This window comes from Athene cunicularia, assembly GCF_003259725.1.
Source record: "Athene cunicularia isolate RWA chromosome 28 unlocalized genomic scaffold, athCun1 chr28_part2, whole genome shotgun sequence".
Taxonomy (NCBI): Eukaryota; Metazoa; Chordata; class Aves; order Strigiformes; family Strigidae; genus Athene; species Athene cunicularia.
The window spans coordinates 520,792-535,582 of record NW_020799140.1 but is presented as its reverse complement, the minus strand read 5'-3'; the positions used below and the strand labels follow the sequence as shown (position 1 = coordinate 535,582).

Here is a 14,791-nt window from a genome sequence, read left to right as displayed (position 1 = left end):
CAGCGCTGAGAGGTCTGGGGGAGCTGGGGGGGGTCAGGGGGAGGGTCATGGTTGGGCTGGAGGAGCTTCGGGGGCTTTTCCAACCTTGGGGTGGATTTCCTAGGTGGAAGCGTGTGCTGCGTGTGAAGTAAGACTTGTGCAACACACGCAAAAGACGGCAGCAAAGAAAAAGCTTCATGGAAAGACCTTGTGAAAATCTGAGTGTAGTCCTTGCCCCATGACATGGGCACATGGAGATAAGGAATGCTAAAAGTAACATCCATAAATTTGTAAGGTCATGGTCCTGAGGAAAAACAGTAGGAAAAAAACCATCAGGGAAAAGCATTGTGGAAAAAAAATTCCCTTTATTTTTCAAATTGCAAACTATGAACACTGAAACTCACAGCATGAAGAAAAAGCCCTCGGGAATTAACACAGTCAAACTGCCGGAACGCTCCGCACACGCTAACAGCCCTGATTTCCAGTTAGCTCTTTCCTCCTTGGGCACAGCAGAAGATGGACATACCATTTCAGGGCGGTTTTACTGGGCAGGTCTGACTCCTGAAACAATGTACATGTATCCTATACTTAATGTCACACATGGCCTCTCATCATCTTAAAGTAATTTTGAGGAGATGTGTCCTAATCCAGGAGCTCCTCATGTATATATGCATTGAGATAGCTCTGTTTCATCCCAAATATTGCCCATCTAATCCTTAGGAATAAATCTGTTTGCAAACAGGAGAAACTCAGATAGTTTCTGCAAGTAGAAGCAGCGGGGCTGCAGTAAAAACTGCACAAACTCTCAAATATCTGTTAATTTAAAAAGACGGTTGATAAAATGATTTAGTACTTTCAGCTACCCAGTTTTGAAGGCCGAACTAGTCCAAGGTCAGTGTTGGGTTTGGAAGGAGTGCGAACACTTTCGTGTTCCTGGCTGAGCTCTTAAAGCCTGCCTCCTTGGCAAGACGGATGCAGTGGGGATGTTGGGTCCTTGGGATACGCGCAGGGAAGTCAAAGATGAAGTAGAGAATATTCTCTGTACATTGAGAAGTTCCCATTATGTCACCAGCAGGTACGACGCAAAATCAGCACGCGTTGAGCTCCTTCCCGGTAAACCTTGCTTTGGAAGACTCATTACTGGAAGGAAGTGAAACAGGCTCTGTTGTTTTAAGGACGGGATGAGCCAGGTAAATCAAGGTGGGCATCGAAGTGAATCAAATGCAGCTTTACAGAGTGAGAGTTTAGTATTGCCTTTCCTTCTTGGATTAGCAACAAAACAATTAACTCTGAGTATACGTGTGTTTGTGCACGTGCCCCTTACATGTAGAGAGAGGTAAATACACATATATATACACAAATCCCTGGCAATGCTTTACTGGTCAGGTATTGTAAACAGATAGATAATCCCAATTATAAACGGGTTAACAACATGGGCAAACACCAGAGCTAAAATCTATCAGCTGAATTCTGTAATTCCCCATGGGAGACTGGTTTGCAGTATTTGACAATGAGGCTTCTACTTGCTTGTGCTCCATTAATCTCGTGTTGAAAGCGGCAAATCACAAATGGCGAGGCTTGGCGTGTACTGCTTTGTGGGAACATCAGCGATCATGTCGATGCAATGTGGTATGGAGAGCCCCTTTTATGAGATGTTGACGTGTCTGCGAACAGCAACTGCAAACAGGTTAGACTCTTGCTGAGTTTTGTTAAAGTATCATTAGGATCCTTCCAGATAGCTTTTAAAAATGATTGTGCTGGAAGCACCCTTTACAATATCTCTAGACCAGAAAGCACGTGCATATATTATAAAGCCAGAAGGGACCCTTATGATCATCTAGGTTGACTGTCTGTATAACCCAAGCCTTAGGACTTCCCAAAATTAATTCCCATTTGAGCTGGAGTCCAATCCAACAATCTTTTCTTCCAATCCATCCGTCAGTTTGCCCTTTATATACAGAAAGTCTCTTCAGGATTAGAACTCAATGCTTTCTTGAAAAGTTTGACAAATAGTCTGGGGGAAAAAAAAAAAAAAAAAAAAGAAAAACAAGATGCTGTTCAGTACGGACAAGTATAAATGACTATAGTTAGGTAACAGTAATCAACTGCACAAACACAGGCTGAGAAATTAGTAGCTAGGCAGCAGTTCCACTTAAAATGATGTAGGGATTATCATGTCTTACCACTGGAGTGGAGTCAATGCTTACCATGCTTTTATGAAAAGATAAAGCCCTTTATTGGGTTTTATAAGCAGGTCTATTCTTTAGACTCATGTCAGCTGAGCTGTGTTAAGGGCAAGCTAGTGCTGTCTTAGCCCACTATAGATACAAGCTACTGCAGTGTATCTTAATACTCTTTGATTAAGATCCAGTCTTTAGCTACAGTGATCTCATCAAAGTAAGACTCTGACCTCACTAAGATTTGGGAGAAGATGAACAGACTGGAATTTGCTGTATGTAAAGCGTCATGGAAAGTCAGCCGGATCAGCTGTTGCGTAGCATGCTGTTAAACCACGGTGACTTGAGTCTAAGGTCTAAATTTTAATGTACGTGAAATATTCTTTCCGCAGTGCTCAGCACTAATGAATCTTTAGCTGGATTGTCGCGTCAAATTTTAGTTATTCCACTTTAGGAAAGATGTAGAATAGCAAGGAAAAAGTCCAGAGCAGAGGAACGTGAATGGTTATTACCTGTGAGGGCATACGGGGTCTGTTTAGTCTAGAAAGGAGAAGAGCAGACATTATAATAGTATTCATACAAGATAAAAAAACGCTGCAAAGAGGAGGATAATCATTTGTTAACCTGCTCACTTGCCCCCTGCTAGAGCAGATCTCAGAATAAGCAACCTGCCTCCCACAGTCAGGAAACAGCCTGCTGCCTCAGGGTCTGGCTAAATGGAGCTACTAGACGCTTCTCTTTACCCTGTTATTCACTTCTGTGTAAAGGAGATGCATTTGTCCATTTATCTCAGATTCCCGACAGCTGTCCAGCCCGTAAAAACAGAATTACTCTGCCTACAGGATGTGGAGCATGGCAGCACCGATATATAATCCTGCAATTCCTGAAGGACCAAAAAGAGCCTCAGGATGTGGCCTTGGACATCCCAAGAAACGTGTTTTAGGAAGCTTTGTGTGTGCTGGGGAGCTAAGCAGGGGCAGTTGTGCGGTTGTGGTTGGCGGAGTTGACGCCTCTGAGCATTTCCTTCCCGAGGTCCACTTAGGTGCCCTCTGAGTGTGTGGCTAGGGCTTCTGGATGAAAAGGATCGGTGTGAAAAGCCAGGGTGGAGGGATTTAAGTGATAGACTGGGCTTGGAAGAATGAGCAGACCTCAGGCACAAGCTGCCCAGTTCACACAGTTTGGCTGTGCAACAGGAGGCTGCTTGCTGCTCTTTCTGACCTTGGCCATTTCTGCACTGAAGTAGCCCCAGACCTGTGGATTCTTTACATCTTCCTGGTTATGAAGCAAGCCCTGCTGGTGCTGTTCCCTGGAGTGAGATACAGGCTGTGTTCCTGGCCGTGCCAGAGAAGGTGGATGAAGCAGCTGCCTACTTCTTGCTTGAGCCTCAGAGATCTTTCGGATGTTGTGTGGGCTTATGTCCCAGCGTGGTAAACAGAAGCTGAGCTCTGTTTGGTAGGAACTGAGAAATTTATCCTGAATTTATAAGCTGGGGGTCTGGTAAACTTGTACAAATGCTAAGAAGCGATTTGGTACTGCCTATAAAAGATAAAAGGAGCTGCAGAAAGACAGAGATATTTGGAAGCACGTTCTGGAGCAATGTGACTGAGGGGAAGTCACTTCTGAAAACAAAGATGAGCAAGGTAATAGGTTCCTTAGGAGTCTTATAATGAGGAGCGAAACGCTTTTCTGAACAAATCTGGGGTGGCAGGGATGGAGAAACCAGCCAGCTGCTCAGGTGAGCAAACTGTTAAACTTCGCATTCCCCCTTCTGGTTTCACCAAGAGGAGAACAGCTCGCTAAAGAGAAATGAAGGTAACTGGTGTTTGGCAGAGCTTGGTAGAATGGAAATCTTTCAGAGGCTGAGTGACGGATAAATTATTTAACTGTTTGCTGCTTTCAGAGTCCTTTAGCAGCTTCCACTAATGGCAAGCCTGTTGGCCCCTATTTGTGCTGCCCGCCAGCACAGTAAGGCCCGTCCCTGCTGTATGGTCCCGCATTCCTCCGGGAGCTGGGTGACTCTAGTTCCTGCAGCCAGAAGGGTTGCCAGAAGAGTGAGAAGCTCTCAGGAAGCATCATCTGTGCAAACACCAGGACGGTGAGCAAGGAGGACACCGTGCTTCTCACAAACCCTCGGCAGTGAAGAGCCGAACAGGAGTGCTGGGGCTCTCCAAAGATCTCCAAATGGCCAATGCTAACAGCTCCATGTGCCTGGGGGAAGCCACCGGCCAAGCCAAGACTTTGCAGCTCTATCCTGCAGGGCGGAGACATCGTGGCGACATTTTGGTGCCAGGCCACAAGTGGTGGTGCCCCCAACCTACCTTGCCACTTGGCTGTGCTCATACTCTAGCTCAGAAACGAAGGAGCTCCTAGTCCAGCTCATTCGCTGAATCTTCGTTACTTGGGTCTAACTCTTGGCCCCCGTAAGAATGACTAAATCAGGCTTTTGTGGAATAAAACTTTCTGTGGAGTTTAATTTCCTCCTCTTTAATGCCAGTCAGAAAGAGACAGGGGAGAAACGGGATCAGGGAAGACTGCATGAGGCAGAGGGGGGCGAACAGTGCGCATCTTGGAGAGTGGATCCTTCTCTGTCCTCCACTATGGACTTCTGCTTCCAGGTCTTGGCTTTTTACAGCATTAATCTGCACTCTGCTGCCCGATTTCACAGTGTTGTCTCACTCCTGGGGTGCCCGTGGGTGTCGTTCTGTGGGCAAACCAGGTGGGAGAGCTGCTCTTTCTCCTCTATCACAGAATTACCAAGTTCGCAGTCCTGCGCATCCAGCTCGTGCCGGGAGAGGTGCTCCACAATGCCAGCCCCCAGAGAATCCCCCAGGACGTTGGTGGTCGTTCTAAGGCGGTCCCTGAAAAATCAGAGAGAAAAATGAAATACGGCTTCTTAGTAACCGCTAAGGGGATGAAGGCTATTTCGAGAAACATCTTCAGTAAAACTTTTTCTACTTTTCAAGTCACTAATAATTGACACTTCAGCCCTGTCAGGAAAATGACTCGCAGAGAGCCTTCCTTGATTGACAGCCCTGAGCACAGGCTTCACATTCATTCCCGCTCTGTTGCATTCCCAGTTTCTCACTGCAAAGTTTTAGACTTGCCACAAAACAAGAGAAACGTTACGGTAGTTCTACACGGACGGTTTATTTTCCAGAGGGCTGCTAAGACCTTCCTGCCGACTCAGATGAGCCTCGCCACATCTGTTACACCTGAATTGCATTTTGTTTTACAAAAAAAGTACAGAAATCCTGGTGCTGTTGTGCCAGATTTCCTCAGCATAGACACTCTCTAAGACAAGGCACCATATTCTTTGTGCAAGGTGACAAATCTAAACCACCTTTTGCAATGAGATCCTCTCCACAACCGCAACTGTATGTCAGAGCTGAAGCTATCACCAGTCCAGCGACCCATCATATCCTTGGACAACAGGTAAGACTTTGGTACGTGATGGAAACCAACCTTTCTGGGTAAGTACAAGAGGTAACCTGGCGTCTTAGGAGGCAGGGCTTTTTCCAACCAGGTCTGTTCTTATGCACAGTTCACAGGAGAAGGGGAGGTGTTGGGCAAGACTCTGTTTCCAACTGCTCAGCCATGGCTGGGAGCAGACTTTGGCTGCTTTGGCTACAAATCAGCAATACAAGATACAGAAGAACAGAGGAAACACTGACAGCGTATCCCTGAGTCAGGGTTTTGTTGTGTTTGAGAACACTGAGAGAGTGAGGGCTGTGCACAAACGCGTTCTTCGATCTGGCTCCTAAGAGCACTCCTGTGAAATCTCTCGTCCCAAGGTTTAAAAGGGAAAGCAAGCTGAAATGGAGCAATGTAGCTGACTAGCTGCACCCATCTAAACACTCCTCAATGTTGTACAGCCCCGCTTCAATCCGCTTCCCACGTTTGGAGGCGCAGAACCACCGCTCCGCAGCGTGAATTTGCTTTTTATCGGCACAACCTGTCCCTGTCAGTCTGGTTTCTGGTCACTTTATTAAGATAAAGCAAGCATTTGGCTTGGTGACCAGGTTTATCTGGAAGTGACCTCAGATGCCTTGGGTCACTGACGTACACGGTGAAGACTCCAGCGTGGGCAGAGAGGGCTACTGTCCAAAGGTCTCATGGATAAAGGTGTGGTTTAAGCTTAATGACAGAGGTTACTGAGCCTGTTCTTAGCAGAGACATTTGGGAACAGAAACAAACTCTGTAAGCACGGGCAGGGAGTGCGCAGCAGTGTGTGCTGCTGAGCAGAGAACTTACAGAAACCAGTCCACAGCGATGATCAGCGTAATGTCCTCAGTAGGCAGCCCCACTGATGTCAACACTATAACCATTGTCACCAGTCCTGCCTGGGGAATACCTGCAGCTCCAATGCTGGCTGCCGTGGCAGTGATGCTGGAGGGAACAGGAAAACAACAGCTGTCAGCAAAGGCAGAAAAGAGGGAGTTGCGTTTGCAAAAATCCCAGAAAAAAATCTAGGTTGGAAAGGATCATCGAGTCCAGCCATCAAATGTCGGGAAGCAGCTCAAACTCATCACCTACAAAACACCCTGGCAGCCTTTCTGGCAGCGCTAAGGTGCCCATCCATAAGGGTAAGGGTGGCCCAGCCCTGGAAACACAACAGGGGCTCAAGTGGAGCCTCAGAGACGTGGTGCCCAAATCATATGTGCCTCTACACCTGAAGGTACAGTACACCTGACTTTTCCATGCTTTTTTCCCCTTGTTGTATCTTGTGTTGGGTTTGTGTGTGGTGGTTTTGGTACCAGGGAGGGGGCCACAGCAAGGACCCCTGTGAGGAGCTTCTCGAGCTCCCCTGGCTCCAAGTCAGACCCACCGCTGGGCAAGGCCGAACCGAGCAGCGACAGCGGCTGCACCTCTGTGACAGCGGATTTACGGAGGGGAACTGGAGGAGGAGCGGGAGCTGCGAGGAGGAGCTGCGAGGGAGACACCTCTGCAGACCCCGAGGTCAGCGGAAGGCAGGAGGCGGCGGGGGGGAGGTGGGCTGGCGCAGAGCCCCCCCTCAGCCCCTGGGGAGAGGACGGGCTGTCCCTGCGCCCATGGAGGGCTCTGGGGGAGCAGATGCCGACCTGCAGCCCGGGGAGGACCCCACGCCGGAGAGGGGCTGTGCCTGGGGGAGGCCGGGACGCCGAGGGCAGCCCCCGCTGCTGTAGTTCAGCACTGGGAGGGCTGTGACACACGGGAGGGACCCACGCTGGAGCAGTCTGGGGGGAGCTGCACCCCACAGGAAGGTCTCACGTCAGAGACAGTTCCTGGAGGACTGCTTCCCGTGAGAGGGACCCCACGCTGGCACAGGGGGAGAATGCGAGGAGTCCTGCCCCCGAGGAGGAAGGAGCAGCGGAAACAAGGGGAGATGCCCTGACCACAGCCCCCGTCCCCGTCCCCTGCGCTGCTGCAGGGGAGGGGGGAGAGAAATCGGGAGCAAATCTGAGCCTGGGAAGAAGGGAGGGGTGGGAGAAGGTGTTTTGAAGGCGTGGTTGTATTTCTCACTGTCCTGCTCTGATTGTTAAATTAAGTGGTAGTGGTGTTTAAATTAAATTGATGTTCTTTTTCTGCCCCTAATGAATCTGTCTTTTGCCCACAACCATAATGGGCGGAGTCATCCCTCCCAATCCTTGTCTCAATTCCTGAGCCTTTTGTTGTATTTTCTCCTCCCCGTTCCTGAAGGGGAAGGAGTGAGCGAGCAGCTCAGTTGCCCACAACAATCTCCTGAGCAAAAGAGGAACCTGGCCACACCTCGGATAAGCCAACAGGACTGAAGCCCTTCCTGCAGTCTCAAAACTCTTTCAAAAGTCACCTTATCGTGATGATCTGCCCGAAGTCAAGTTCATAGTTGTTGACTTGTGCAATGAAGATGGCTGCAAGGGCCTCGTACAGCGCAGTGCCATCCATGTTAATTGTAGCTCCCACGGGCAGAACAAACCTCGTGATGCGCCTGTCCACACCGTTGTTTTCTTCCAGGCACCTGAAGGTGATGGGCAGAGTCGCTGAGCTGAAAGGAATTTACAAAACAACATGAATTTGGTATATGCTGACCTTGGAAGAGGGACTAAGCCTCTGCCTGGTTGATGATGACCTTACCCACCTGTTTTTTCACCCTGCCATGTGAGCCAGAGGCCAGAAGCTGCTAGGAGAAAGAACAGTCTAAGCAAGGCTTCCTCAGATATGGTGCACGCTGCAGTTGCACATTCAGACATGGCTTTCCTCAGGGGCTGGGACAAAGGCTGTGTAACCCTGAGGCTGGTGATGCTGGTATAACACCAAAAGAAGGTGATGCTGGAGGATTCAGGGTATATCAAAATTCCTTTCCCAGCTATTAAAACAAATTTAGCCCTTTGTCATCCCCCTTAGCGCACGGGACAAGAATGAACCATGTGTGAGAATTTATCTTGCAGAGATAGCTGAGAACTGTTTCCGAAGGAGAACATGAGCAGGAATATTTCTGTGTGCTTCAGAGTGTGGATGCACGTGGGAGAGACTGTTACGTGCTTGCCAGGAAACGCATGTAGCAAGAAACACGGCACTTGTGAACCACAGCTACCTACAATCCCTTGCTTTGGCTCTGCTGCAAGGCAGCGTGAGTCACTGAACATTCAGGTGTTGATGCTCCTGCCTGGGCTTCCAGGGAGTTTACTGCCGGCTGCACACAGAATGTGTGCCCAGGAGAGAGAAAGGTGCAAACGTGTGTGAGTACACGTGTGTGAGTACACGTGTGTGAGAGGTGTGTGTGCACGGGGAATAATCCCGCTGTTCTGTGGGATTTGAGATTTGTCCTGGCGAGGGCTCCTGAGCAGGGGAGTGGGAATCTTTTCACTCTCCACTGAGCTTGGCTGGACCACTGTAAAAAGTGGCTACTGCTAGAAATTGTGAGACCACAGTGCTGCACTGAGGGCAGTGGAGTGCTGAGAAGCAGCCCTGGAGTATCCACACCAGCCCCAACCCCGCTCCTACGTAGCCATCGTACCTTGAGGAGGTGCCCAGGGCTGTGATGAGCGCCTGCAGAAGCCCCGCAATGAATGCCCAGGGGTTTCTGTGAGTGACGATGAAGTAGAGCAGTGGCAGGATGCAGAGGGCATGGATGAGGAGTCCAACGATGACGGTGAGCGTGTACATCCCCAGCTGGCCTCCCATCACTGCTAGGTCATCCATCTCCAGGATTTTGCCAGCAATTAAAAACATGATCCCAACTGGAGCGTACCTGTGGCAGAAACACAAGGCTGATGCTCAGAACTGGCACCCACGCTTTCACGTCAGCTTTTATGCATGCTGTCTGGACAGATCCCCCATAAGCCAGCACACCAGGAGTGCTCACTGAGCCTAATCTTTGGATGATACTGCTGGAAACCTGGAGAGAGCCGGGACTTTTTCACCACAGGGTCAAGAAAGAGCTCCTGCTGCACTGTCGGGGACTCCAGCACTCTGTTGTGTGCACAGCTCGGGTACTGGTGGAGGTTTCCTCCTCCTTTTGAGTTCCCTACATGTTTCCACAACACTCCTTGTAGAATTGATAGGGGAGGTTGTGTAGGGGAGTCTTTGGGGTCCCTTCCTTTCCTAATGGAGCTTGGGCCGAGGGTATCCTTTTTTTCACTGAGAGCCACAGGGAAGCACAGGAGAAACAGGGAATCGGGGTGTAAAAGCAATTGTCCCATAGGCTCTGGGATATCAGCCTGAAGACAGAGACATTTAGGGAACAGAAGATACAGGGAACCCGTATCTGGTGTAGGAAGGACTGGGCGCACCAACACCTGTGAAAGTAGCCACGGTTTATACAAAACCCCATTCTGAGGTACACTGCTGTCGTTTCTTTATGGCTTTTTTCCCCCTCTATAACAACGCATCTCATGAGCCGCAGTGAGGCTCCACGGGATGGAAGCCGTAACACAGACACGGAGAATATTATGGGCACTGAACTAAACATGGACAAATAACTGGAGCAAAGAAAATCCCAGCTCCACGGCCATACCTCTAAGGGCTGGGCCTCTACAGCTCAAGAGCTTACATGCAATTCATGCACAAGGCTCAGAGGTCCACATGCCAAACTCCAACTTAGCCTGGGAGGTTTGGAAAAGTTTCAGGAAAGGATTTCACAAATATTTCATTTCCTCTGGCCTTCCTCTTAGGAGACATCCTTGGCTGCGGCTAGTGACCAGATCTCCCCAGGGAAAACAAGCTCCGGGGAGATGCTCTGCAGACTGTGCCTTCAGGAGGGAGTGCTGGGCTGCAGCTGACAGTCCTGCCTCCTGTGCCAGCAGGGTTTTGTACGTCAGGAGTTCTCTGCAGACGCTACCTACTGCATGTGCACAGGCACCTTCCTGAGTGTAACCAGTGTTCCACACACCAGCACCCTGCCTCCTTCCGCTCTGAGGGTGACCTGAAGGACGGGGCGTTGAAAGCACCTTGACATTGTCTCTGGGAGCAGTGGGCAGGTCTACGTGTTCCAGTGTGCGTGTGCTCTCCCTTCTGTGCCCTCGGACAACTCTTACCTCTTCTCAGGAAAGCAAGGACCCAAGTTCTGGCTCATCTGTGGAGAAAAAGATCCTAGAGGGGCTGGGGCTCCCCAACGCTCTGCTATGAGCTGAGGGTTGTTCTTCCCCTTTGTGTCTTCCGGTGTAAGGCCTGTCTGTCCCCCTGTGCTCAGGGTGTTGCTCTGAGATACAGGACTGTGACTACAAGACCAGGGAAAGGAAGCAGGAGTGATCTAAAATGGGAGAGTGTGCGGGACTGACAGATCCCTTCCCCGCTGGGCATTTCCATGTATTCTGCCAGCCCCACATCTCTCCTGACTCGCGGTACCTACCACAAACTGCTGTTTAGACCTTGAGCCCTACATGGGTAAAGGGCTTAAAGCAACAAGATTTGGTAAAACGCTGCCTTCTGGAGAATCATCTCAGAAACGCCTTGCTTATCTGGCCCGTGCAGCACAGGCAGCCTTGCGGAGAAGGCAACAAGCAGCTGAGCTCTAGAGGGGTCAGGATCTGGGAGACCTCAGACTGAAAGGCGATAATTTTTGAGTTGACCTTGTCAGCCAAGCTCAGCTCTCAGAGCTGATGCGTTCAGGTGCCACCCTGGGTAGCAGGAAAGTGGCAATATGTGATTCATAGCTAAGCCAGACTTCTGGAACATAGCTGGAAGGAAAGCTTTTGGTGGGAAAGCCTCACACCCTACCCCTGTTGGTAAGGCTAAGAGATCTTCCACTCCAGCTCTCTGGTCTTCCAAGGATGTTTCCAGCAGCCTCAAGGAAAGCAAGTCGTGGTGTACCTGATATTTCTAAGGTAAAAAACAAAAAACAGGAAATGAAATGTGAACAAATATCCCATCCAGACTTTTCCCTTCAGCCTGATGGAGCCAAAGGAGAGCTGTGCCCATCTGCTTTTCCTGTGCATGTCATCCTTAAAGCTACCCCACTTCTCGTCAGGTCAGCGGAAACTGCACCTGCAGACCTCCTGCTCCAACCGGCCGTGCTCCTCACCAGATGATAATGGCCACCAGCCTCATGATGGCTTCGTTGAGGCAGTTAAAGAACTCCCGCAGGGCCCGTCCCTTCTGCTTCATGCTGCCGATCACCAAACCGAAGCACATGGAGAACACTACCAGCCCCAGCGCGTTCACCCCATTGGCTGAGCCCGGGATGGGAATGACTTCTTCAAAGGTCAGCACCTCGGAGACGGTCCCCAGGGCATGGGTGATGTTCTCCAGGATGCCAGTGGAGTTCTCAGGCGCAGGGATCTGAGTGGTTGTCACACCTGCTGTGACATTGCTGCTGTGGAGGATGGTTCTGGTGAAGACCCTGGTGCTGTACTGCGTCTTGTACTGAAAAGACACGGATTATCAGATGCGCTCACAGACCCCGGTTCAGGAGCTCAGGACAACATGCTAGGCTCTTGCAGCCCTTCCTAAAGAGAGGACCGCAAGTTCCCGATGACCTGTGTCGGAAAACTGCTTTGCCTGTTCTCAAGCTCCCTAGCTTAGTGCTTTCATTAACAACTTCATAGAGCTGAAGGTCAAAAGAGACAATTGAAGCATCTCATATCCCTAGAACCTAGATATTCTGGCTTCTCTGATAACCCTTCATGCTCCTTCCAGGGACACTTAGCCTTGCGGAAGAGACAAATTCTTGGTGGATTTCACCGCCAGTCCAAGCCTGCTACCCGAGATCACACAAACCCGTCCTGACCCCGAGCGTGGGATCGGACAGAGGTTGAAGCCCCCGTCTACAGCAGCTTGAAAAGCTTGCAAGGGGGATGCTATAATGCAGGCTAATGGCTGAAAATCCTCCTGGAGCAGTCAGACTTGGGGAAGTGTGAGGGCAGTATAAAGCAATTGCTATTCCACCCCTCAGAGAAGGAGGTTGGACCACGGTCTAGGGCACAGGGCACAAAGGGAAGGATAGGCCAGGTGGGATTTCATACCTGTTTGAAGCAGGCTTCTACCAGGTTGGGCGGGAACATATTTCTGCAGTAGATAAAACAAGGAAAGAGTTATTGTCCTGTCTGACTAGCAAGAAAACACGGGCTTCGCAGCCAGCGCCTCTGTCCCGGATCAGCGTCAGGTCACAATTCTCACAGAGCCAGGTAAAGCTGCAGAGCAGATGGGCCCTTCCTGATGGACAGAAGATGGGAATATACCGATCCGGAGCCGGGCACGCTCTGCACCTTTTCAGATATCTACTGCACCTTTTCAGACTCCAGCAGGTTGTATTTCGGGTATGTGGAAAGAGACTACAGACATATAGCGCTGGGATATGGGTCCATTGGAAAAGCATCAGCAAACCCAACTGAACCTTGAAACGATAGCATATTACAATTTTTAATATACTGCTTTGCTCTCAGCTTCATCTCTACATCTGTCGCTTGAGCTCTATATTATATCGTACCTCAGAAACATAGCTTCAGAGCACTTGAGATAGTACAGCTTTGCAATTCACCGTGTAAGGTCACGGCAAGGGAGGGAAAGACAATGTCTTGGGAGGCACTTCCTCAGTTTCCTTGGGTCAGGGAAGACGGACATTTGGAGCAGCCTTTGCTGGGTGAATTTCCGAAGGGCATGCAGTCAATGATAGTTTTCATTACTTGTTTTGCTGAGCATGGCTTGGCCTCTTGCACTAATACCTCTAAGAGACGGGCTGGATTCCAGAGCTCCAAGCCAGTCGTTTGATCTCAGAGTGGCAAAGCCAGTCAGTTAGACTGAGCTAGAGGCAGCAGGCTCAGCAAGACTCAGCCATAAACTTCTTTCCCTAAGAGTGTATGCCTAAAGCTGTGACACTTCAAAAGGACATTCCATGGAGGAATGCAATCTCCCTGATGCGGTCTCAACACGACACCATCTTGCTCACCCACCTCACCAAGTCCATGAAGGCATCGGTGGTCTGCACCTGCTCGATTCTGCCTTCTCGGTGAAGCTTGTCCTTCGATCCTTTTCCTGGGTGGATGATGATCACCATGAGTATGCCAATGAAGACCGCTATGATTGTGGTCACCATGTAGTAGACGACAGCCCGCATCCCCATCTTCCCTGAGGCTCTGCCATCCAGTGAGGCCATTCCTGGGGAACCACACGGAAAGACAAGGTGAGAACGTCTATTGTCTCAGAAGGAAGGGGAAAACCCGAGGAAGATTCAAAGTGTGGAGGGGACATGCGTGACTTGGATGGGGAGCTGGGGTCTCTAGGAAGCACAGTGTACAAGGGGCAGACTTTGGAGCTCCAGGGTGATGTTGATGTGGGAGAATGTGGCTTGTGGTTATGAAGAAGCATAGCACCGGTGGGTCTTAGGCTGCATTTGGGAATACAGAAATTTCCTCCTAAAGCTCTCAGAAGGGAAATAATTCCCTCCCAGTACGCTGGGCCTTTAAGTCCCTAATAATGGGATGTTTCAGCAGGTGGAAGGCCTTGCAGTTCCTTCCACTGTCTGAAAGCTTGGCTGGCTGGCACGTCTTCTATGAGGACCTGAACGAAGCAAGCTCCCCGGCCAGAGGTCAACCCCAGCTCTTTGGGACTGACACGAATGAACATTCCTTGGGCTGGAGGGAACCTGGCACTGACTTGGGCAAAAAACTTGTTGATGTTTGAGGTTATGTAGGATGAAATCCTTGTTAGGGCTCAAGTGCTGGGCCTTGGAACACCACACTGTGTCCTCCCCAGTCTTCTGAGAAAGCACAAGGCCTTCTGCTTCTCTTTCCCTCTACTGAGCAAGCGGGGGTATGAGTGTGAATCATGTTCGCTACAGCTGTAGGTTCAGGCTTGTCCCTATTAGCCAAGCTAATCCAAGCACCTCCAGCTGGGGCAAAAAAGGGTACTCCAACAGCAGAGCATCTGTCTGCTGATTATTGCCTCGGCTGAAAGAAGCAGAAAGCATTTCTCACCTGTAATCAGGCTCGAGACAATGAGAGGAAGAACCAACATCTGGAGCATACGCATCAGCAGCTCGCCGGGGAAGGAGAAATACTTGATCTGGCGATAGGTCAGCTGGTAGGGCCGGAGGGAAAACGCCAGGATGATCCCTGTGGGTCAGCAAGGGATGAGAATGGCAATGGGACAGTGTGACCCAGTGGTCTGTCCCGCAGTCCTACAGCGTGGCTTTGCTCTTTCTCATCTCCTCTCACCTCCTCCTCTCCCCAGAGGAGTAAATG

The 14,791-nt window shown here is 50.1% G+C and overlaps 1 protein-coding gene across 3 annotated transcripts; it reads right to left on the bottom strand.

Moving 5' to 3' along the window:
* Positions 1–476: 476 nt before the first annotated feature.
* Positions 477–14,657, bottom strand: LOC113489461 (excitatory amino acid transporter 4-like). 3 transcript variants are annotated; one of them, XM_026865170.1, is made up of 10 exons: positions 14,525–14,657; positions 13,502–13,706; positions 12,575–12,617; positions 11,635–11,975; positions 9,130–9,363; positions 7,963–8,157; positions 6,408–6,542; positions 4,911–5,014; positions 2,669–2,696; positions 477–1,993 (listed from the first exon to the last, which is right to left on the bottom strand). In XM_026865170.1, exons 1-9 carry the CDS (start codon positions 14,577–14,579, stop codon positions 2,692–2,694), a joined length of 1,317 nt encoding a protein of 438 aa, XP_026720971.1. In that variant the 5' UTR covers positions 14,580–14,657; the 3' UTR covers positions 477–1,993; positions 2,669–2,691. The 3 variants fall into 3 exon arrangements, with proteins under 3 accessions (XP_026720971.1, XP_026720970.1, XP_026720969.1); XM_026865169.1 differs by lacking the exon at positions 2,669–2,696; XM_026865168.1 differs by lacking the exons at positions 477–1,993; positions 2,669–2,696 and having other exon boundaries at positions 4,639–5,014.
* Positions 14,658–14,791: the final 134 nt, after the last annotated feature.